A 19,901-nucleotide genomic window follows, 5' to 3' on the forward strand; every position below is an offset into this window, starting at 1 on the left:
GGTAGGGAGGGGGGGATGGAACGCGGGGGCCGCGCGTGGGTAGGGAGGGGGGGGATGGAACGCGGGAGGGAGGGGGCGCGCGTGGGGAGGGAGGGAGGGGGGATGGAACGCGGGAGGGAGGGGGCGCGCGTGGGGAGGGAGGGAGGGGGATGGAACGCGGGGGGGGGGGCCGCGTGGGGGGGAGGAGGGGGATGGAACGCGGGAGGGAGGGGGGCGCGCGTGGGGGAGGGAGGGGGTGGATGCGGGGGGGGGGGGGCCGCGTGGGGGGGGGGGGGGGATGGAACGCAGAGGGAGCGCGGGGGGGCGCGTGGGGGGGGCGGGAGGGAGGATGGAACCCGGGGGGGACAGGGGTATGGGGGGGCGGCGCGTGGGGGGAGGGATGGAATGCAGGGGGGAGGGAAGCCTCCGTGGAGAAGGTGGGGGGGCGACCCTGCATTGGGGGGTGGTTCGAACGTCGGGGGCGGGGAGCCGTGCGTGGGAGGGGAAGGGGGGATGGAATGCGGGGGGGGGCGTGGGGAGGGAGGGGGGGCGACCCTGCATTGGGGGGGTGGTTCGAACGTCGGGGGCGGGGAACCGTGCGTGGGGGGGCCCGATTCTGGGGTGCAGGCACTTCCAGACTCCACGGAGCGGTGCCCCCTACGCGGGGAGGGGGGCCCACTTTAAATCCCCTCCACGGCGGGGGGGTCCGGCACCGCGGGCGCCCCCCCATGGGCTCTGTGGGAGGGGACTGGGCCAGGGGGCGCTCGGGGCCTGCGCTATGGGGCCCGGCTGCCCCGCTGACCCTCCCCCTCCCCCTCCAGAAGACCGACTGGGAGACGGCGCCCGCCGTGGCCGAGACCCCCGACATCAAGCTCTTCGGGAAATGGAGCACGGACGACGTGCAGATCAATGACATCTCCCTGCAGGTGCGGCGGGGGCGGCGGCGGGGGGCGCCGGACGCTTGGCTCCTCCCCTCCCGTGTGTGTGTGTGTGTGTGGGGGGGCGCCGGACGCTTGGCCCCTCCCCCTCCCGTTGTGTGTGTGTGGGGGCGGGGGCGCCGGACGCTTGGCTCCTCCCCCTCCCGTTGTGTGTGGGGGGGGCGCCGGACGCTTGGCTCCTCCCCTCCCGTTGTGTGGGGGGGGAGCCGCCGCGGGGGCGCTAACGCGGGCGTCTCTCCCCCGGGCAGGACTACATCGCGGTGAAGGAGAAGTACGCCAAGTACCTGCCCCACAGCGCCGGGCGCTACGCGGCCAAGCGCTTCCGCAAGGCGCAGTGCCCCATCGTGGAGCGCCTCACCAACTCCATGATGATGCACGGCCGCAACAACGGCAAGAAGCTGATGACCGTGCGCATCGTCAAGCACGCCTTCGAGATCATCCACCTGCTCACCGGGGAGGTGGGGCAGCCGTGGGGCGGGGGGGGGGCCCTGCCGGGGGGTTCCTGAGGGGTGGGAGAGGGGTGGGGTCCCCTTGCGGTGCGGTGCGTGCTCCCTTGCGGCGCGCGGTGCGCGCGCAAAATTTAACCCGCACGCGGGCGGAAACGGGAGCGGGAAGGCGGCCGCCTGACGGCTCCGTGCGCCTGTCTCCCCGCAGAACCCCCTGCAGGTGTTGGTCAACGCCATCATCAACAGCGGCCCCCGGGAGGACTCCACCCGCATCGGCCGCGCCGGCACCGTGCGCAGACAGGCGGTGGACGTGTCCCCGCTGCGCCGCGTCAACCAGGTACCCGGCCGCGCCCTCCCTAACCCCTGCCCCACGGCCTGTGGGTCTGTGGTAACCGCCCCCCTCTTTGTCCCCCCCACACCTCAGGCCATCTGGCTGCTGTGCACCGGGGCCCGGGAAGCCGCCTTCCGCAACATCAAGACCATCGCCGAGTGCCTGGCCGACGAGCTCATCAACGCCGCCAAGGTTGGCTTCGGGGGGCAGCCCCACGGATGTGGGGGGAGAAGGGGTCCCAGGGGCGCCTGTAGCACCTGGCTGCTTCCCCTCCTGGGTGTGGTCGGCCTGGGGATACCTGACCCTGCCCGGTGTCTTTAGGCAGGGAGACCCCCCCCCCGAGCTTGGAGGGGGGCAGCCCCCACTTGGAGAGGGGTGCTCCCCCAGCTCTTGGGGGGGGGTCCCTACCAATGCAGGGTAGATCCTGCCCCCTTTGCGAGGGGGGGGCGCCGCTGGGAACTGGAGCCAGGAAGGTCTGGTTTGTCCGCTCTGTGCCGTGGGGCGGGAGGGGCTGGGGGGGCAGCCCTACACGTGGGGGGGACGGGGGAGGTCGACGGGGCTGCTGTAGCACCTGGCTGCTTCCCCTCCTGGTTGTGATGGGCCTGGCTCACCTCCAGAGTGGGTATCCCCATGGGCCGGAGGGGCGGGGGGCCCCCAGCTCCGGGGCGGGGGGGGGGGGGGGCGACAGCCCCAGCAATGCAGGACAGATCCTGCCCCCTTGGGCGAGGGCAGCTGGGAACTGAACGCAGGAGGGTGCTCTGTGGTGTGGGGCGGGGTGGGGGGCTGGCCCTACCAGGCCGGGGGGCTCACGGTCTCCTCCCCCCCAGGGCTCGTCCAACTCCTACGCCATCAAGAAGAAGGACGAGCTGGAGCGCGTGGCCAAATCGAACCGTTAGGAGCCCCCCGGCCCCCTCAATAAACCGCTCGCCGCCCCCCCACGTGTCCTCTCTGAGCTGCGCGCTGCCGGGGGCGGGCCTGGGCCCCGGAGGGGGGCGGGGCTGCTGGGGCAGGGAGCGGCTTTCTTACTCCTCCACCTGCCCCCCTGCTGCGGCGTGGGGTAGCGGCGGGCTGAGCTCTGCCCTACACTTCCCCCCTTCCCCCCCTGCAGGGAGCTGCCTGGGGGGGCAGAGAGCCTCCTCCCATCTCTGCGGGGGGGGCCTGTACCACGTGTATGAACCAAGGGGGCTTCCCCTACCCCCAGCCCCTCTGTGGGGGGGGGGGCGGCTGGTTGCCCTGGTCTCCCCCCTCCCCCCCCCCCCACACACACACACACACACTTGTGCAAGGGGGTGAGATAGATGTGGCCGTTGGGTCTGGCCAGGGGCCCCCCAACTCCGCACTGGGGGCAGCCTTGGCTCCTGGCAGCGTGGGGCAGTGCCGGGGGAGGAGGGGCTCAGCCGCCCCCAGGGCGTGGGGCGGGGCTGCGTGTGACGTGGGGAACCGGTTCCCCCGATCCTGCCCCGTGGCGCTGGGCCGGCCTGAGCCGCCTGTGGCAGCTCCCACGCGGGCTGGGCCAGCGTGAGGGGCGGGGACGCAGCGGCCCCTGGGGACGCAGCGGCCCCTCGGCCCGCTAGGCTATGGGGCTGCCCCACGGGGTCTACAGGGCAGCTCCCCGGCTCAGGGGGGGGAGTGGGGCAGGCCTGGCTGTGCCCCATGGCCCGGCTGGAGGCTTGCCAGTCCTGTACCCCTGGCTCCCTGCCCCTTGGTACGGGTCTCCGGCTGCCCCTCGCCGGCCAGCCCCACGGCCGGAGGGAGCCGCCTGTCGCTCAGCGCTGGGGGGACCGGCCGCATTCCTGGCCAATAGCCACAGGCAGGGAATGCGGTGGCACCGGCTGGTGGCTGAGACCGCACCCGGAGGGCGGGCCGGCCGGGGGGGGGGCTGTGGGGCGGGCGCTGCAGGGGGAAGTGCGCCCTGGCGCTGTAGGGGGCAGATCCCGGAGCACCAGGAGCCGCAAGCAGCCAGCGCCCAGCTCCACACCTGACCCACAGCTGGTGAGCCTCACTGGGGGGGGGGCAGCTCAGAAGGCAGGGGCTGTGGGGCTGGAATGAGGTACTGGGGGGGCAGGCGTGAGGGGCTGAAGGGCAGGAGTAGGGTAGAGGCTGCTCTGGAGGTGGCTGTGGGGCAGGAGTGAGGGGCACTGGCAGGAGCTGTGGGGCAAAGGCTGCTCTGGAGGGGGCTGTGGGGCAGGAGTGAGGGGCATCAGCAAAGCTTGCAAGGGCTATGGGGCACTGGCAGGAGCCGTGGGGCAAAGGCTGCTCTGGAGGGGGCTGTGGGGCAGGAGTGAGGGGTATCAGCAAACCTTGCAAGGGCTATGGGGCACTGGCAGGAGCCGTGGGGCAAAGGCTGCTCTGGAGGGGGCTGTGGGGCAGGAGTGAGGGGCATCAGCAAAGCTTGCAAGGGCTATGGGGCACTGGCAGGAGCCGTGGGGCAAAGGCTGCTCTGGAGGGGGGCTGTGGGGCAGGAGCCGTGGGGCAAAGGCTGCTCTGGAGGGGGCTGTGGGGCAGGAGCCGTGGGGCAAAGGCTGCTCTGGAGGGGCTGTGGGGCAGGAGTGGGGGGCGCTGGCAGGGCTGTGGGGCGGGAGGGAGGGGCGACAGCAAAGCTAGCAGAGTCAGTGGGGCTGGCAGGGGCCATGGGGCACAGGCCGGGTTGGCAGGGGTCGGGGGCAGGCTGCGTTGTGCTTTGGGGGCACATGCTCCCTGCCCCCTCCCTTTCCTACCCCCCATCTCTCCAGGGCAGGTGGTACCAGCAGGGGGGCCCTGTGGGGCCGGGGTGGGCCGCCAGCCCCTCCCTGAGCAAACGGGGCCGTGGGGCGGGGGGGGCAGCGGCCAGCCCCGGCTCTTATCTCGGCCCGGTAAACATTGCCCCTCCCTCCCTCCCCCCAGCCGGCGCTGGCGGCGGCGTGACCCCCGGCATGGCGGAGGAGGGGGGCCCGGCCGCGGGGCCCCACGGCGGCGGACGAGGACGGCGCCCTGGACTGCGTGATCTGCTTCTCGCCCTACGACCGGCTCTTCAGGGTGCCCAAGGCGCTGGGCTGCGGCCACGTCTTCTGCCTCGAGTGCCTGGCCCGGCTCCACGTGGCCGCCGCCCCCGGCCGGGCCCTGGTCTGCCCCGTGTGCCGCGAGCCCACCCCGCCTGCCCCCCGCCGGGGCCCGCCCGGCCTGCCCACCCGCCGCGACCTGCTGGCCCGCCTGGCGCCCGCCGCCGCCGCCTCCGTCCGCTTCAGCCGCCGCCGTGGCCTGCTCTGCGTGGCCGGGCCCCGCCGGGCCGGCCGCCCCCCCTCGACACCGTCAGCCTGAGCGTGGACGTGGGCCGCCCGCCGCCCCGGGGGCTGGGGGCAGGGGCGCTGGCCCCCTCCCGCTGGCCCTTCGCCCTGGCCGTGGGGCTGGCCGTGGCCCTCACCGTGGGGCTGGTGGTCTCGGGCGTCTACATCTTCTTCCTGCTGCCCCCCGCCGCCTACGGGCCGGGCCCGGGGACCAGCAACGGCACCCTGCCCTGGCCCAACGGCACCGCCCCCCAGGCCGGGGACCCGGGCCCCGCGGCAGCAGGAGACGGGGGGCCCCCACCCGTGGCCTCCGCAGGGTGGACAGGGGGTCCCAGGACCCCCCGGGGAGTGACACGCCGAGGCCGTCCTAGGGCACCGCCCCCCGCATCGGACTCAGCCCCCCCACGTTTGGGGGGGCAAAAGGGGGAGCCCTAGGCCTGTGCCCACCGGGTACCAAGGGGTCAAGGGCCCCCAGGAATGCTGCTAAAGGGACTGGTGGGGGACACCCCCCACCCGCCAGCTTTCCCCCCCCCCCACCGTCGACTCATTAAATGCTTTAATTTTTCACTTGCAAGCTTTGGGGGGGGGCGTCTGGGGCAGCAAAAGGGGGAAAAACCACCAAGGGGGGTCAAGCCGGACCCCACATGGGGAGTGGGGCTGGGAGGTGGGATGTGTGGGTTCTCTGCTGGCTGGGGGAGTGCAGCAGGGCCTAGTGGGTAGAGCGGTGGGGCTGGAGGGGGTGGGATGCCAGGGTTCTCTGCTGGCTGGGGGAGTGCAGCAGGGCCTAGTGGGTAGAGCGGTGGGGCTGGAGGGGGGTGGGATGCAGGGTTCTCTGCTGGCTGGGGGAGTGCAGCAGGGCCTAGTGGGTAGAGCGGTGGGGCTGGGGGGGGATACCAGGGTTCTCTGCTGGCTGGGGGAGTGCAGCAGGCCTAGTGGGTAGAGGGGGTGGGGATACCAGGGTTCTCTGCTGGCTGGGGGAGTGCAGCAGGCCTAGTGGGTAGAGCGGTGGGGCTGGGGGGTGGGATACCAGGGTTCTCTGCTGGCTGGGGGAGTGCAGCAGGCCTAGTGGGTAGAGCGGTGGGGCTGGGGGGTGGGATACCAGGGTTCTCTGCTGGCTGGGGAGTGCAGCAGGCCTAGTGGGTAGAGCGGTGGGGCTGGGGGGTGGGATACCAGGGTTCTCTGCTGGCTGGGGGAGTGCAGCAGGGCCTAGTGGGTAGAGCGGTGGGGCTGGTGGGGGATACCAGGTTTCTCTGCTGGCTGGGGGAGTGCAGCAGGGCCTAGTGGGTAGAGCGGTGGGGCTGGTGGGGGGATACCAGGTTTCTCTGCTGGCTGGGGCAGGGCAGCAGGCCTAGTGGGTAGAGCGGTGGGACTGGGGGGGTGGGACGCGGGGGTTCTCTGCTGGCTGGGGGAGTGCAGCAGGGCCTAGTGGGTAGAGCGGTGGGGCTGGAGGGGTGGGATACCAGGGTTCTCTGCTGGCTGGGGGAGTGCAGCAGGCCTAGTGGGTAGAGCGGTGGGGCTGGGGGGGGGGGTGGGATACCAGGGTTCTCTGCTGGCTGGGGGAGTGCAGCAGGGCCTAGTGGGTAGAGCGGTGGGGCTGGGGGTGGGATACCAGGGTTCTCTGCTGGCTGGGGGAGTGCAGCAGGGCCTAGTGGGTAGAGCGGTGGGACTGGGGGGGTGGGACGCGGGGGTTCTCTGCTGGCTGGGGGAGTGCAGCAGGGCCTAGTGGGTAGCCCGGTGGGGCTGGGGGGTGGGATACCAGGGTTCTCTGCTGGCTGGGGCAGGGCAGCAGGCCTAGTGGGTAGAGCGGTGGGGCTGGGGGGTGGGATACCAGGGTTCTCTGCTGGCTGGGGGAGTGCAGCAGGGCCTAGTGGGTAGAGCGGTGGGGCTGGGGGGTGGGATACCAGGGTTCTCTGCTGGCTGGGGGAGTGCAGCAGGGCCTAGTGGGTAGAGCAGTGGGGCTGGTGGGGGGGATACCAGGTTTCCCTGGCTGGGGCAGGGCAGCAGGCCTAGTGGGTAGAGCGGTGGGACGGGGGGGTGGGCCCCGGGTGGGGCCCCAGGAGTTTCCTGCTTGGGGCTGGGCCCGGCTCCTTCCACTCTCACCCAGTCCTGAGCAGCCAGATTGGGGGCGGGAAGCCCAGCCCCCTGGCTCTAACCACTCGCTGCCACTGCCCTGCCAGGGCGCTAGCCCAGGAGTCCTGCAGCTCCGGCTGTGCCTGGAGAGGGGGGGCAGCTTCCTGGCACCTGGGGGGGGGGGGCGCGCTGGAGGGCTGGGCTGCAGACCAGGGCTGCCCCCCGAGGCAAACAGCCGCCCCCCCCCCCAGGTTAGAGCAAGGTGGGGCTCTTTCTGGCATAGGGCTGGGAGGGGGTAAGGGGGCCGGTCTGGCTCAGGCCCAGCCTACCGGCTTGGCAGCGGGGGTCCCTGGGGGTCAGCCCTCCGGCTTGGCAGCGGGGGTCCCTGTCCACGTGGGGGGTTGTGTGTATGGAGGCCGGGGGGGGGGGTCACTGGCCTTCGGGCTTGGGGGGGCTCCCCATTGCTGGGGGCACTCTGTCATCAGGGAGCATGGGGGGGGGGGTCTCTGGGGCCCTTTGTGGCCAGCTACACCGTGCCCCGCCCCAGCCCCCCATGCCCGCCCCCTGCCTGTGTCTGTCAGTCCAGAAAGGGCCCATGCGGCTGAGTAAACGGCTGTACGCTACAGTCAGACTGCGGCTGGCCCCCAGCGGGGCTGTCACCGCCAAGCTGGCTGGCCGGAGCAGGGCTGGGATGTGTAGCCCTTCCCCCCACCTCTCCATGCAAAACCCTGTCTGTTTGTGCACGGGTGTGACCCGCCGCAGGGCGACCGAGGGTTGCTCGGGTGTAGCCAGAGTAACCCGATCCGACTGTGCACACGAGTGCTGCATGGCCCTTCTTGTGGGTAACCAGGGCAGGTCGGCCCCCACGGCCGGGACCGTGGGACGGAGGAGAACAACGCCTGCCGAGGGTGTTCCCCAGGCTGACTGTACGCGACACTCCTCCCGGATCGGGGAGTTGCGAGAGCACCGGTTCATCTGTGCACAGAAATAACACGCCGGCACTCGAGAATAACCAGATCCAGTTGTTCACTAAAGTGCAACTGAGAACACCAGACCCGGTTGTACACCACAGCCTGACAGTACATTACAGGAACCTGACCCGACTGTGCATTACACTTTGATAGTACGGACAAATAACCAGACCCAGTCGTGTGCTACCGTCTGGTTGTACATACAAGTGACCGGATCTGGTGGTGTGCTACAGCCGGACTGTACTCACGTGGAACCAGACCCAGCTGTACACTACAGCCGGACTGTACTCACGTGGAACCAGACCCAGCTGTACACTACCGTCGGACTGTACTCACGTGGAACCAGACCCAGCTGTACACTACCGTCGGACTGTACTTACAACTACAGCAGCGCTGGCGTGCCACTACAGCCTGACAGTACATTGCAGCCATCAGCCCCAGCTCCGCACCCCAGCTCGATGGTACATACACCTCACCAGATCCGCTTGTGTGTTACAGTCTGGTTGTACTTACAGGTAACCAAACCTAGATTCTAGGCTACAAGAACACCGTACGTAGGAGGAACTAAATCCGGCTGTGCAGTACACCTCGACCGTACGCCCCGGTAACGCGATCCGGCTGTGCGTGACTGTATCTTGCTGGCCACCAGGTCCGCCGCGGCGCCGCTACACAGTGAGATTTCTCGATTCACCCGCCCCCCCCCGCCCCCGTGTCGCCTTGGTGACGAGCCATCGCCCCCCCCCTCCAGCCTGACACGGCCCCAGAGAGACCACGTGAGGTGCCCCCCGGACCCCCTGCAGCCTCCGGAGGCGGGAAGGGGCGCTGGACAGCCACAGAGAGAGTTGCCAAAGCGAAGAGACGCAACCGGGGGGCGGAAGGGAAAAGACCCGCGTTAAGCTCCGCCCCTTCCCCAGGCCCCGCCCCTTCCCCAGGCCCCGCCCCTCCTCGGCGGTCACTTGTAGAGCAGGTGCACCCGGCTGCCGTCGCAGTTGCTGCGGCCCAGCTTGTCGGCCTGTTCGGAGACGAGGCAGCGCACCAGGGGCAGGCTGGGCTGGTAGAGGGTGGGGACGGGCCCGGCCGCGTGGGTGAAGTGGTTGTCGGCGCCGCCGCCGTCCCGCGAGGCGGGGTTGGAGGGGCGGCGCCGGGCGCGCAGCTGCTGCCGGTCCTGGAGCTGCTGGCGGAGCTCGGAGACGCGCTCCTCTTTCTGCCGGAAAGAAGGGGGGGGGGGATGAGTGTCGTGTGTCCCCCCCCCTCCCGGGTGGGGAGAGGGACCCCACAGGCGGAGTGGGGGGCCTCTCCACCCCCTACCTCGGCGATGATCTTCTCCAGCTCCCGGTTCTCCTTCTCCAGCAGCCGGGACTTCTCCTCCTCGTTGTTATTGGTGGACGAGCCGGTTTTCATGGTGTCCTGCTGCTCCGACTGCCACTCGCCCCGGGTGATGAGCCGCCGCATCTGCAACAGGCGCCTCCCGGTGACTGTCCGGCCTCCCCCAGCTACCCCTCGACAAACACAACGCCACCCCCAGAAGGCTGGCTGGCTGCCGGCTACCCCCTGCGGGTGATTGTCGGAGACGACACCGCACCGCTCCGCCGGAAACACCCGCCTCCGTCTGTCCTGACTGTCGGAGACAGCACGGACTGTTGGGAGACAGTCGCTGCAAGGCTACCTCCAGAAAAGCTCCCCTGGCAACTCGTTTCTCCTGCTCTGCCAACAGGCAGACAAGGACCAACAAGCGCACCCGGCACAGAGACCCCCAGACTTCCCCGCTACCCCCTCACCTGAGTCAGACACAAACCCCGCTGCTACACCTGCAGCACAGGCATCCAACTCCCTGCCTGCGCCGACTGTTAAGAGACAACGCCCCAAGGCCACCTCCAGACCTGAGCTCGCAACAGTTGGACGGGGAGCCAACAGCCCAGAGCTCCCCGGAGCTGCGAAGCCCCACGTGCGACCCCGGCCACAACAGTCGGACGGGGAGCCAACAGCCCAGAGCTCCCAGGAGCTGCGACCCCGGCCACAACAGTCGGACGGGGAGCCAACAGCCCAGAGCTCCCCGGAGCTGCGACCCCGGCCACAACAGTCGGACGGGGAGCCAACAGCCCAGAGCTCCCCGGAGCTGCGACCCCGGCCACAACAGTCGGACGGGGAGCCAACAGCCCAGAGCTCCCCGGAGCTGCGACCCCGGCCACAACAGTCGGACGGGGAGCCAACAGCCCAGAGCTCCCCGGAGCTGCGACCCCGGCCACAACAGTCGGACGGGGAGCCAACAGCCCAGAGCTCCCCGGAGCTGCGACCCCGGCCACAACAGTCGGACGGGGAGCCAACAGCCCAGAGCTCCCCGGCCTGGGCAGGGCCCTACCTTGGGCACGAAGAGCACCACCAGGGTGATGTAGGAGGAGAAGACGACGGCCAGCGAGGCGAAGGCGAAGGCGGCGTCCTGCTGGCTGTTGAGGATCATGGTGACGGGCGCGGTGATCAGGCACAGCACCTGCGGCACAGGCGGAGCCGGCGGCCAGGGTCACCGCTCGGGGAGGGGAGGGGGGAAGCGCCCTGCCCTGGCACCCCCCAACCCAACCCCCTACCCCGCATATCACTGCGGCATGATACCGTGGGGTACCCGATGCTTCCGCACTGAGGGGTACTTGGGGGTCACGGCTGGTGGTCATTCCCGCGGCCCAGTGGGGAGGATTCGGGGAAGTGGGGAGGCTGGGGGGCAGTGGAGAGGTTGGGGGGATGGGGGGCAGTGGAGAGGTTGGGGGCTGGGGGCAGTGGGGAGTCTGGGGGGCAATGGAGAGGCTGGGGGGCTGGGGGGAGGCTGGGGGGCAGTGGAGAGGTTGGGGGGCTGGAGGGCTGGGGGCAGAGAGGGGTGGGGGGCTGGGGGGCAGTGGAGAGGCTGGGGGGGCTGGGGGAGGGGGGGGGCAGTGGAGAGGCTGGGGGGGCTGGGGGAGGCTGGGGGGCAGTGGAGAGGCTGGGGGCCCGGGGGAGGCCAGGGGGAGCTGGGGGGAGGCTGGGGGGAGGCTGGGGGGAGAGGGGGGCTGGGGGGAGGGCCGGGGGGGAGCAGGGGAGGGGGGGAGCCGGGGGGCAGGCGGGGAGGGCCGGGGGGAGGCTGGGGGGAGGCTGGGGGGCAGTGGAGAGGCTGGGGGGCTGGGGGGCAGGGCTGGGGGGCAGGCCAGGGGGAGGGGGGGGAGGCTGGGGGGCCGGGGGGAGGGGGAGGAGGGGGGGCCGGGGGGCTGGGGGGCCGGGGGGGCTGGAGGGGGGGGGGAGGCGGGGAGCAGGGGAGGCGGGGGAAGCCGGGGGGGCGGGGAGGGAGGCGGGGGGGGCCGGGGGCCCAGGGGGGGGGAGCCGGGGGGGCTGGAGGGGGCCGGGGGGGGGCCAGGGGGGGGGGGGGGGCCGGGGGGAGGGCCAGGGGGGGGGGGGGGGCCGCCTCTCACCGCCACGTTGTAGATGGCCATGCCCACGGCCCGGTGGTCGTTGATCTTCTCGGTGGACACGCTCTTGGTCTCGTAGGCCAGGAAGATGCCCAGGAGCAGCAGCAGCCCCTTGAACCCATAGAATATCCCTGTGGGGGGCGGGGGCAGGTCAGGGGGGGCGGCGGCTGTTGGGGGGCAGGGGGCAGGGCTGTGGGGTGCCCCCCAGGAGTCACACAGGCGCGGCTCAGAGATCCCGGGACTGCCCCCACCCCGCACGCTGCCCCCCACCTGACCCTCCCCCCGCTGAGCCGGGGCCCCGCCCCCTCCCTAAGCCCCTCCCCCCGGTGCCCCGCCCACCCAGCCAGGTGTTCATCTTGGTGGAGCTGCAGTGCTCCAGCTGGGGCAGGATGGAGACGTCCAGGTCGGTTTTCGGCTCCTCTTTGGTGAATTCCTGCGGGGAGGGAGGGGGGTGAGCGGCCGGCGGGGGGCCCCTCCCCCCACCCCGCCCCCGGCTGCGAGCTTCCCCCGGCAGTGCCCCGCGGGGCCATACCTCGATGGTGCGGTGCAGGGGGTCCACGATCTGCCAGACGGCCAGGAGCAGCACGTCCAGCCCCACCAGCAGCCCCACGGTGGCGTAGAGCTTCCAGGGCTCCAGCGTCTGCCGAGGGGGAGAGTCAGCGCCGCCGCCGGCGCTCCCTGCGCCCCTCGGCCACCCCGCGCCCCTCGGCCCCCCCCCCCCGCACCCCTCGGCGCCCCCTACTGCCCAGCACAGCCCCCCCGGACGCACAGCCCCCCGAGTGCCGGCATAGCGCCCCCAGATACACAGCACCCCATAGTGCCCCACAGAGCACCTGCAAATCCACAGCGCCCCCCCCGGCACCGCGCCCCCTAGTGCCCGGTATAGCGCCCGCAAATCCACAGCACCCCCTAGTGCCCGGCATAGCGCCCGCAAATCCACAGCGCCCCCTAGTGCCCGGTATAGCGCCCGCAAATCCACAGCGCCCCCTAGTGCCCGGTATAGCGCCCGCAAATCCACAGCGCCCCCTAGTGCCCGGTATAGCGCCCGCAAATCCACAGCGCCCCCTAGTGCCCGGTATAGCGCCCCCGGCCCCCAGCTCCCCGCCCCCCAGCCCCCCCGCCCAGCGCCCCCTAGCGCCCGGTATAGCGCCCGCAAATCCACAGCGCCCCCTAGTGCCCGGTATAGCGCCCGCAAATCCACAGCGCCCCCTAGTGCCCGGTATAGCGCCCGCAAATCCACAGCACCCCCTAGTGCCCGGTATACCCCCGCAAATCCACAGCACCCCCTAGTGCCCGGTATAGCGCCCGCAAATCCACAGCGCCCCCTAGCGCCCGGTATAGCGCCCGGAAATCCACAGCGCCCCCTAGCGCCCGGCATAGCGCCTGCAAATCCACAGCGCCCCCTAGTGCTCGGCATAGCGCCCGCAAATCCACAGCGCCCCCTAGTGCCCGGTATAGCGCCCGCAAATCCACAGCGCCCCCTAGCGCCCGGTATAGCGCCCGCAAATCCACAGCGCCCCCTAGTGCCCGGTATAGCGCCCCCGAATCCACAGCGCCCCCTAGTGCCCGGTATAGCGCCCGCAAATCCACAGCGCCCCCTAGTGCCCGGTATAGCGCCCGCAAATCCACAGCACCCCCTAGTGCCCGGTATAGCGCCCGCAAATCCACAGCGCCCCCTAGTGCCCGGTATAGTGCCCCCGAATCCACAGCACCCCCTAGTGCCCGGTATAGCGCCCGCAAATCCACAGCGCCCCCTAGTGCCCGGTATACGCCCGCAAATCCACAGCGCCCCCTAGTGCCCGGTATAGCGCCCGGAAATCCACAGCGCCCCCTAGTGCCCGGTATAGCGCCCGCAAATCCACAGCGCCCCCTAGTGCCCGGTATAGCGCCCGCAAATCCACAGCACCCCCTAGTGCCCGGCATAGCGCCCGCAAATCCACAGCGCCCCCTAGTGCCCGGTATAGTGCCCCCGAATCCACAGCACCCCCTAGTGCCCGGTATAGCGCCCGCAAATCCACAGCGCCCCCTAGTGCCCGGTATACGCCCGCAAATCCACAGCGCCCCCTAGTGCCCGGCATAGCGCCCGGAAATCCACAGCCCCCCCTAGTGCCCGGTATAGCGCCCCCGAATCCACAGCGCCCCCTAGTGCCCGGCATAGCGCCCGCAAATCCACAGCGCCCCCTAGTGCCCGGCATAGCGCCCGCACATCCACAGCGCCCCCTAGTGCTCGGCATAGCGCCCGCAAATCCACAGCGCCCCCTAGTGCCCGGTATAGCGCCCGCAAATCCACAGCGCCCCCTAGTGCCCGGTATAGCGCCCGCAAATCCACAGCGCCCCCTAGTGCCCGGCACAGCGCCCGCAAATCCACAGCGCCCCCTAGTGCCCGGTATAGCGCCCGCAAATCCATAGCGCCCCCTATTGCCCGGTATAGCGCCCGCAAATCCACAGCGCCCCCTAGTGCCCGGTATAGCGCCCGCAAATCCACAGCACCCCCTAGTGCCCGGTATAGCGCCCGCAAATCGACAGCGCCCCCTAGTGCCCGGCATAGCGCCCGCAAATCCACAGCACCCCCTAGTGCCCGGTATACGCCCGCAAATCCACAGCGCCCCCTAGTGCCCGGCATAGCGCCCGGAAATCCACAGCGCCCCCTAGTGCCCGGTATAGCGCCCCCGAATCCACAGCGCCCCCTAGTGCCCGGCATAGCGCCCGCAAATCCACAGCGCCCCCTAGTGCCCGGCATAGCGCCCGCAAATCCACAGCGCCCCCTAGTGCTCGGCATAGCGCCCGCAAATCCACAGCGCCCCCTAGTGCCCGGTATAGCGCCCGCAAATCCACAGCGCCCCCTAGTGCCCGGTATAGCGCCCGCAAATCCACAGCGCCCCCTAGTGCCCGGCATAGCGCCCGCAAATCCACAGCGCCCCCTAGTGCCCGGTATAGCGCCCGCAAATCCACAGCACCCCCTAGTGCCCGGTATAGCGCCCGCAAATCCACAGCGCCCCCTAGTGCCCGGGATAGCGCCCGCAAATCCACAGCGCCCCCTAGTGCCCGGTATAGCGCCCGCAAATCCACAGCGCCCCCTATTGCCCGGTATAGCGCCCGCAAATCCACAGCGCCCCCTAGTGCCCGGTATAGCGCCCGCAAATCCACAGCGCCCCCGAGTGCCCGGTATAGCGCCCGCAAATCCACAGCGCCCCCCAGTGCCCGGTATAGCGCCCGCAAATCCACAGCGCCCCCTAGTGCCCGGTATAGCGCCCGCAAATCCACAGCGCCCCCTAGTGCCCGGTGTAGCGCCCCCGAATCCACAGCGCCCCCTAGTGCCCGGTATAGCGCCCGCAAATGCACAGCGCCCCCTAGTGCCCGGTATAGCGCCCGCAAAGCCACAGCGCCCCCTAGTGCCCGGTATAGCGCCCGCAAATCCACAGCGCCCCCTAGTGCCCGGTATAGCGCCCGCAAATCCACAGCGCCCCCTAGTGCCCGGTATAGCGCCCGCAAATCCACAGCGCCCCCTAGTGCCCGGTATAGCGCCCGCAAATCCACAGCGCCCCCTAGTGCCCGGTATAGCGCCCCCGAATCCACAGCGCCCCCTAGTGCCCGGTATAGCGCCTGCAAATCCACAGCGCCCCCTAGTGCCCGGTATAGCGCCCGCAAATCCACAGCGCCCCCTAGTGCCCGGTATAGCGCCCGCAAATCCACAGCGCCCCCTAGTGCCCGGTATAGCGCCCCCGAATCCACAGCCCCCCCTAGTGCCCGGCATAGCGCCCGCAAATCCACAGCGCCCCCTAGTGCTCCACCTCATATCTGCAGCCTGATGCCCCCCCCTGCCCGCCGCCTGCCCCACGCCCCGGACCCCCCGGCCCCCCTCCGGCCTCACCTTGCGTCGCTCCTTCTTCTCCTCTTTCTTGGTGAAGACGGTGTGCACCCACCAGATCTTGGTGAACATGCTGCCGTAGGCCAGGCTGAACCCCAGCCCCAGAAGCCAGAGCCGGGCCTGCCGGGGGGCAGAGGGCGGGGTCAGAGCGGCCCCCCCGGCTGCCCCCCTGACCGCCCTGCCACCCCCCCTCTTCAGCCCCAGACTTCCCCCTGCCCCCCACCTTCCTGCGCTCCCTGCCCCCAGTTCCACCCCCGCCTGTCCCCTGCTGCCCCCACAACCGCTCTGACCCCCCACCGCGAGCCCAGCCCCACCTGGCAGACGAAGGGGAAGAGCCCAGCCCCGATGTGGTAGCCGTCCAGCCCCAGGGGGAAGACGGCGGCCAGGGCCAGCGTGCACCCCACGGCCGTCATGTTGTTCAGGTAGGGCTGCGAGTTCTGGATGTACCTGCCGGGCAGAGACGGCCATGGCATGGGGGGCGCCCCACAGCCCGGCCCCTGCCCCCCCACTGCAGAGACCGGCCCCTACGGACACGGCCATGGCATGGGGGGCGCCCCACAGCCCGGCCCCTGCCCCCTCACTGCAGAGACCGGCCCCTACGGACACGGCCATGGCATGGGGGGCTGGGCGCCGTGGGGCGGGCACCGTGGGGCAGGCGCCGTGGGGCGGGTGCCGTGGGGCACGGACCGGACGTGCCCGTTGTAGAGGTTGAAGGCCAGGCACACGGTGGCCAGCAGGATGCCCAGGCCGGGGGGAGGTGGCTATGGGGCGCCGTGGGGCGGGCGCCGTGGGGCACTGACCGGATGTGCCCGTTGTAGAGGTTGAAGGCCAGGCACACGATGGCCAGCAGGATGCCCAGGCCGGGGGGGAGGTGGCTATGGGGCGCCGTGGGGCACGCGCCGTGGGGCAGGCGCCGTGGGGCACTGACCGGACATGCCCATTGTAGAGGTTGAAGGCCAGGCACACGGTGGACAGCAGGATGCCCAGGCCGGGGGGGGAGGAGGCTATGGGGCGCCGTGGGGCAGGCGCGTGGGGCAGGCGCCGTGGGGCGGGCACCGTGGGGCAGGCGCCGTGGGGCACTGACCGGACATGCCCGTTGTAGAGGTTGAAGGCCAGGCACACGGTGGCCAGCAGGATGCCCAGGCCGGGGGGGAGGAGGCTATGGGGCGCCTTGGGGCAGGCGCGTGGGGGAGGCGCCGTGGGGCGGGCACCGTGGGGCAGGCGCCGTGGGGCACTGACCGGACATGCCCGTTGTAGAGGTTGAAGGCCAGGCACACGGTGGCCAGCAGGATGCCCAGGCTGGGGGGGAGGTGGCTATGGGGCGCCGTGGGGCGGGCGCCGTGGGGCACTGACCGGACGTGCCCGTTGTAGAGGTTGAAGGCCAGGCACACGGTGGCCAGCAGGATGCCCAGGCCGGGGGGGAGGTGGCTATGGGGCGCCGTGGGGCGGGCGCCGTGGGGCGGGCGCCGTGGGGCACTGACCGGACGTGCCCGTTGTAGAGGTTGAAGGCCAGGCACACGGTGGCCAGCAGGATGCCCAGGCCGGGGGGGGAGGAGGCTATGGGGCGCCTTGGGGCAGGCGCGTGGGGCAGGCGCCGTGGGGCGGGCACCGTGGGGCAGGCGCCGTGGGGCACTGACCGGACGTGCCCGTTGTAGAGGTTGAAGGCCAGGCACACGGTGGCCAGCAGGATGCCCAGGCCGGGGGGGGGAGGAGGCTATGGGGCGCCTTGGGGCAGGCGCGTGGGGCAGGCGCCGTGGGGCGGGCACCGTGGGGCAGGCGCCGTGGGGCACTGACCGGACATGCCCGTTGTAGAGGTTGAAGGCCAGGCACACGGTGGCCAGCAGGATGCCCAGGCTGGGGGGGAGGTGGCTATGGGGCGCCGTGGGGCAGGCGCCGTGGGGCACTGACCGGACGTGCCCGTTGTAGAGGTTGAAGGCCAGGCACACGGTGGCCAGCAGGATGCCCAGGCCGGGGGGGAGGTGGCTATGGGGCGCCGTGGGGCGGGCGCCGTGGGGCGGGCGCCGTAGGGCACTGACCGGACGTGCCCGTTGTAGAGGTTGAAGGCCAGGCACACAGTGGCCAGCAGGATGCCCAGACTGGCCAGCACGGAGACGGAGATGAAGAGTTTTTGCGACAGGAAGCGGAAGGTGGTGATGACCTTGGTGTAGTCGGCCGGGGGGGCGCCCCCTGCAGGGGAGAGCCAGGGGAGGGGGGGCTGACCCCAGCACTGCGCCCCCCAATCCCACCCGCCCCGGGGCCCGTCAGCCCCCCACCCCGGCGACTCCCCTCGGACCCCGAAGCTCCCAAATCCACGGGGACCCCCCCCAGCCCTCCGAGGGGCCATTCCTGCAGTCCCCCACCGCCGTGGGGCCCGTGGATGGGACTCCGCTTGGGGGGGCAGGAGTCCCAGAATCCCTGGGGCCGGGGGCGGGAGACCCTCTGGGGGAGGCGGGACGTTCCCGATCCCGGCAGGTCCTGGAGCCACTGGTGACGGAAACACCCGGGTGGGGGGGGGGAGATTTCCCACAATACCCGGCTGCAGGGGGGGGAAGGGAAACCCTGGGGTGGTGAGGAGGGAGGGAGGGTTCCCAGAATCCTTAGCAGCAGGGCACGGCCCGGGGGGGGGGGGGTGCGTGGGGAACCCCTCCCACAATCCCTAGGGGCTGTGGGCTCACCGATCCACTTGTCGTTGTTGTACCAGGACAGGTTGTCCTTGGTGCTGTCGTAGTAACCGATCTTCTTGTAGACACCCCCTGCCGAGGGGGAAGGGGTCAGTCCCGGGGAGGGGTGTGTGTCAGACACCCCCCCTCCCCATCACACCGCCCCCCACCTATCATCCCAGGGCAGCCTCCTGGCTCTGGGGTGGGCGGGGAGCTTGGGAAGCCGGGCTGTCTGTCGCCCTTGGAGCGAGGGGCGGTTGTGTGGTTTTGCCGGGGGGTTGTGGTGGGACACGGTGCGCTTGGGGGAGCGCCGGGGTGTGGTGTGTTGCTGGGGGGTGTGAACAGAGGGGCGGTTGTGGTGGTGTGGGTGCTGGGTGTGTTGCAAGGTGCGTTGCGCAGGGGGAGGTGTTGTGCTGTGCGGTACGTGGGATGGGGCAGCTGTGAGCGTAGTGTTGACCCATGGGGTTGTTGAGCTGTTGTGTGTGGGGGGGACCTTGTCGATGAGCTGTGGCGGGGGTGTGGTCGAGCTGTTGATCGGGGTGGGGGGTTGTCAAGCTGTTGCCCAGGGCAAAGGCTGTCAAACTATTGTCCCCCATGAGGGCGGTCAAGCTGTTGCACAAGTGGGGGTTGTTGACAAGCTGTTGCCCAGGGCAGAGGCTGTTGAGTTGTTGCACAAGCGGAGGTTGCTGTGCAAGCAGGGGTTGCTGGCAAACTGTTGCCCAGCGCAGAGGGTGTTGAGCTGTTGCCAAGAGCGGGGTTGCTGAGCAAGTGGGGGTTGTTGACAAGCTGTTGCCCAGGGTGAGGGTTGTAGAGCTGTTGCACAAGTGGGGGTTGTTGTGTGAGTGGGGGGTTGTTGACAAGCTGTTGCCGAGGGCAAGGACTGCCAAGCTGTTGCCCAGAGTGAGGGTTGTTGAGCTGTTGCACAAGCAGAGGTTGCTGTGCAAGTGGGGGTTGCTGGCAAACTGTTGCCCAGAACGGGGGTTGTGGAGCTGTTGCACAAGCGGCAGTTGCTGTGCAAGCAGGGGTTGGTGACACGCTGTTGCCCAGGGCAGGGGCAGTTGAGCTGTTACCAAGAGCAGAGGCTGTTGAGTTGTTGCACAAGCGGGAGTTGTTGTGCAAGCAGGGGGTGTTGACAAGCTGTTGCCCAGAACGGGGGTTGTTGAGCTGTTGCACAAGCAGAGGTTGCTGTGCAAGTGGGGGTTGCTGGCAAACTGTTGCCCAGAACGGGGGTTGTGGAGCTGTTGCACAAGCGGCAGTTGCTGTGCAAGCGGGGGTTGGTGACACGCTGTTGCCCAGGGCAGGGCTGTCGAGCTGTTGCCGGGGGTGGCGCTGTTGCCCGGGCCGTCACTCACCCTGGAGCTGTTCGATGAGGGTCCAGGCCATGCGGGAGCCGCTGGCGTCGAACACCACGTGACCCTGGGCGGGGAAAGACACACGGGCCGGCGTCACCGCTAGCGGCAGTAGGGCCGTTCCCCGGTGGGCCGCGGGCGCCCACGGGCGGGGGGTGGAGCTGGGGGGGCGGAGCCTGGACTGGAGGCCGGCGCGGGGCCGCTCACCGAGACGCCCTCGAAGGCGGAGGAGTTGAGGGCGCGGTAGATCTCGTCGGTGATGTTCTTGTTGTTGTAGTTGAAGTCCTCCAGCCGCAGGCCCTTCTTCACCAGCTCGGCCGAGGTCTTGTTCAGGGCCAGGGCCAGGGCCCAGATGGCGTCGTAGGCCAGCGGGGCCTCCTGGAAGCCCCCCGTCTCCTCCGGGTTCTTGCCCAGCCGCTTCTGCAGCTTCTCGATGAACTCCTGGGACGTCTGCAGGGCAGGGAAAGGGCAGAGTTAAGGGGAAAGGCAGAGTTAAAGGGAAGGAAGCAGAGTTAAGGGAAGGGGCAAAGTTAAGGGAAGGGGCAGAGTTAACGGGAAGAGGCAGAATTAAGGGGAAGGGGCAGAGTTAAGGGGAAAG

At 70.3% G+C, this 19,901-nt stretch overlaps 3 protein-coding genes across 3 annotated transcripts in view; 2 read left to right on the forward strand and 1 right to left on the reverse strand.

Moving 5' to 3' along the window:
- The first annotated feature begins 692 nt into the window (after positions 1-692).
- On the forward strand, positions 693-2,629 carry RPS5 (ribosomal protein S5). The gene is made up of 5 exons (XM_089771424.1): positions 693-905; positions 1,166-1,375; positions 1,572-1,700; positions 1,788-1,886; positions 2,522-2,629. The coding sequence occupies exons 1-5, from the start codon at positions 708-710 to the stop codon at positions 2,588-2,590; spliced, it is 705 nt and encodes a 234-aa protein (XP_089627550.1). The 5' UTR covers positions 693-707; the 3' UTR covers positions 2,591-2,629.
- Positions 2,630-4,604: 1,975 nt separating this feature from the next.
- RNF225 (ring finger protein 225) lies at positions 4,605-5,392 on the forward strand (the record flags this gene model as incomplete). The annotated part of the gene is given in 2 exon segments (XM_089770522.1): positions 4,605-4,935; positions 4,938-5,392. Coding segments are annotated over 2 exon segments (786 nt in total), but the record flags the coding sequence as incomplete, so codon positions are not given.
- Positions 5,393-8,029: 2,637 nt separating this feature from the next.
- The window catches only part of GABBR1 (gamma-aminobutyric acid type B receptor subunit 1), a 53,654-nt gene continuing 41,782 nt past the window's right edge, over positions 8,030-19,901 (reverse strand). Inside the window, exons 12-23 of the mRNA XM_089771215.1 lie at positions 19,511-19,753; positions 19,307-19,370; positions 17,970-18,047; positions 17,331-17,481; positions 15,609-15,741; positions 15,298-15,414; positions 11,959-12,066; positions 11,766-11,859; positions 11,430-11,557; positions 10,358-10,486; positions 9,307-9,450; positions 8,030-9,202 (exon numbers count right to left, since the gene is read on the reverse strand). Coding sequence (XP_089627341.1) covers positions 8,951-9,202; positions 9,307-9,450; positions 10,358-10,486; positions 11,430-11,557; positions 11,766-11,859; positions 11,959-12,066; positions 15,298-15,414; positions 15,609-15,741; positions 17,331-17,481; positions 17,970-18,047; positions 19,307-19,370; positions 19,511-19,753 — 1,641 coding nt within the window. The 3' untranslated portion in view covers positions 8,030-8,950. The remainder of the gene's footprint in view (positions 9,203-9,306; positions 9,451-10,357; positions 10,487-11,429; positions 11,558-11,765; positions 11,860-11,958; positions 12,067-15,297; positions 15,415-15,608; positions 15,742-17,330; positions 17,482-17,969; positions 18,048-19,306; positions 19,371-19,510; positions 19,754-19,901) is intronic.

This window comes from Pelodiscus sinensis, chromosome 19 (genome assembly GCF_052426305.1).
Source record: "Pelodiscus sinensis isolate ZL-2025 chromosome 19, ASM5242630v1, whole genome shotgun sequence".
NCBI lineage: Eukaryota > Metazoa > Chordata > Testudines > Trionychidae > Pelodiscus > Pelodiscus sinensis.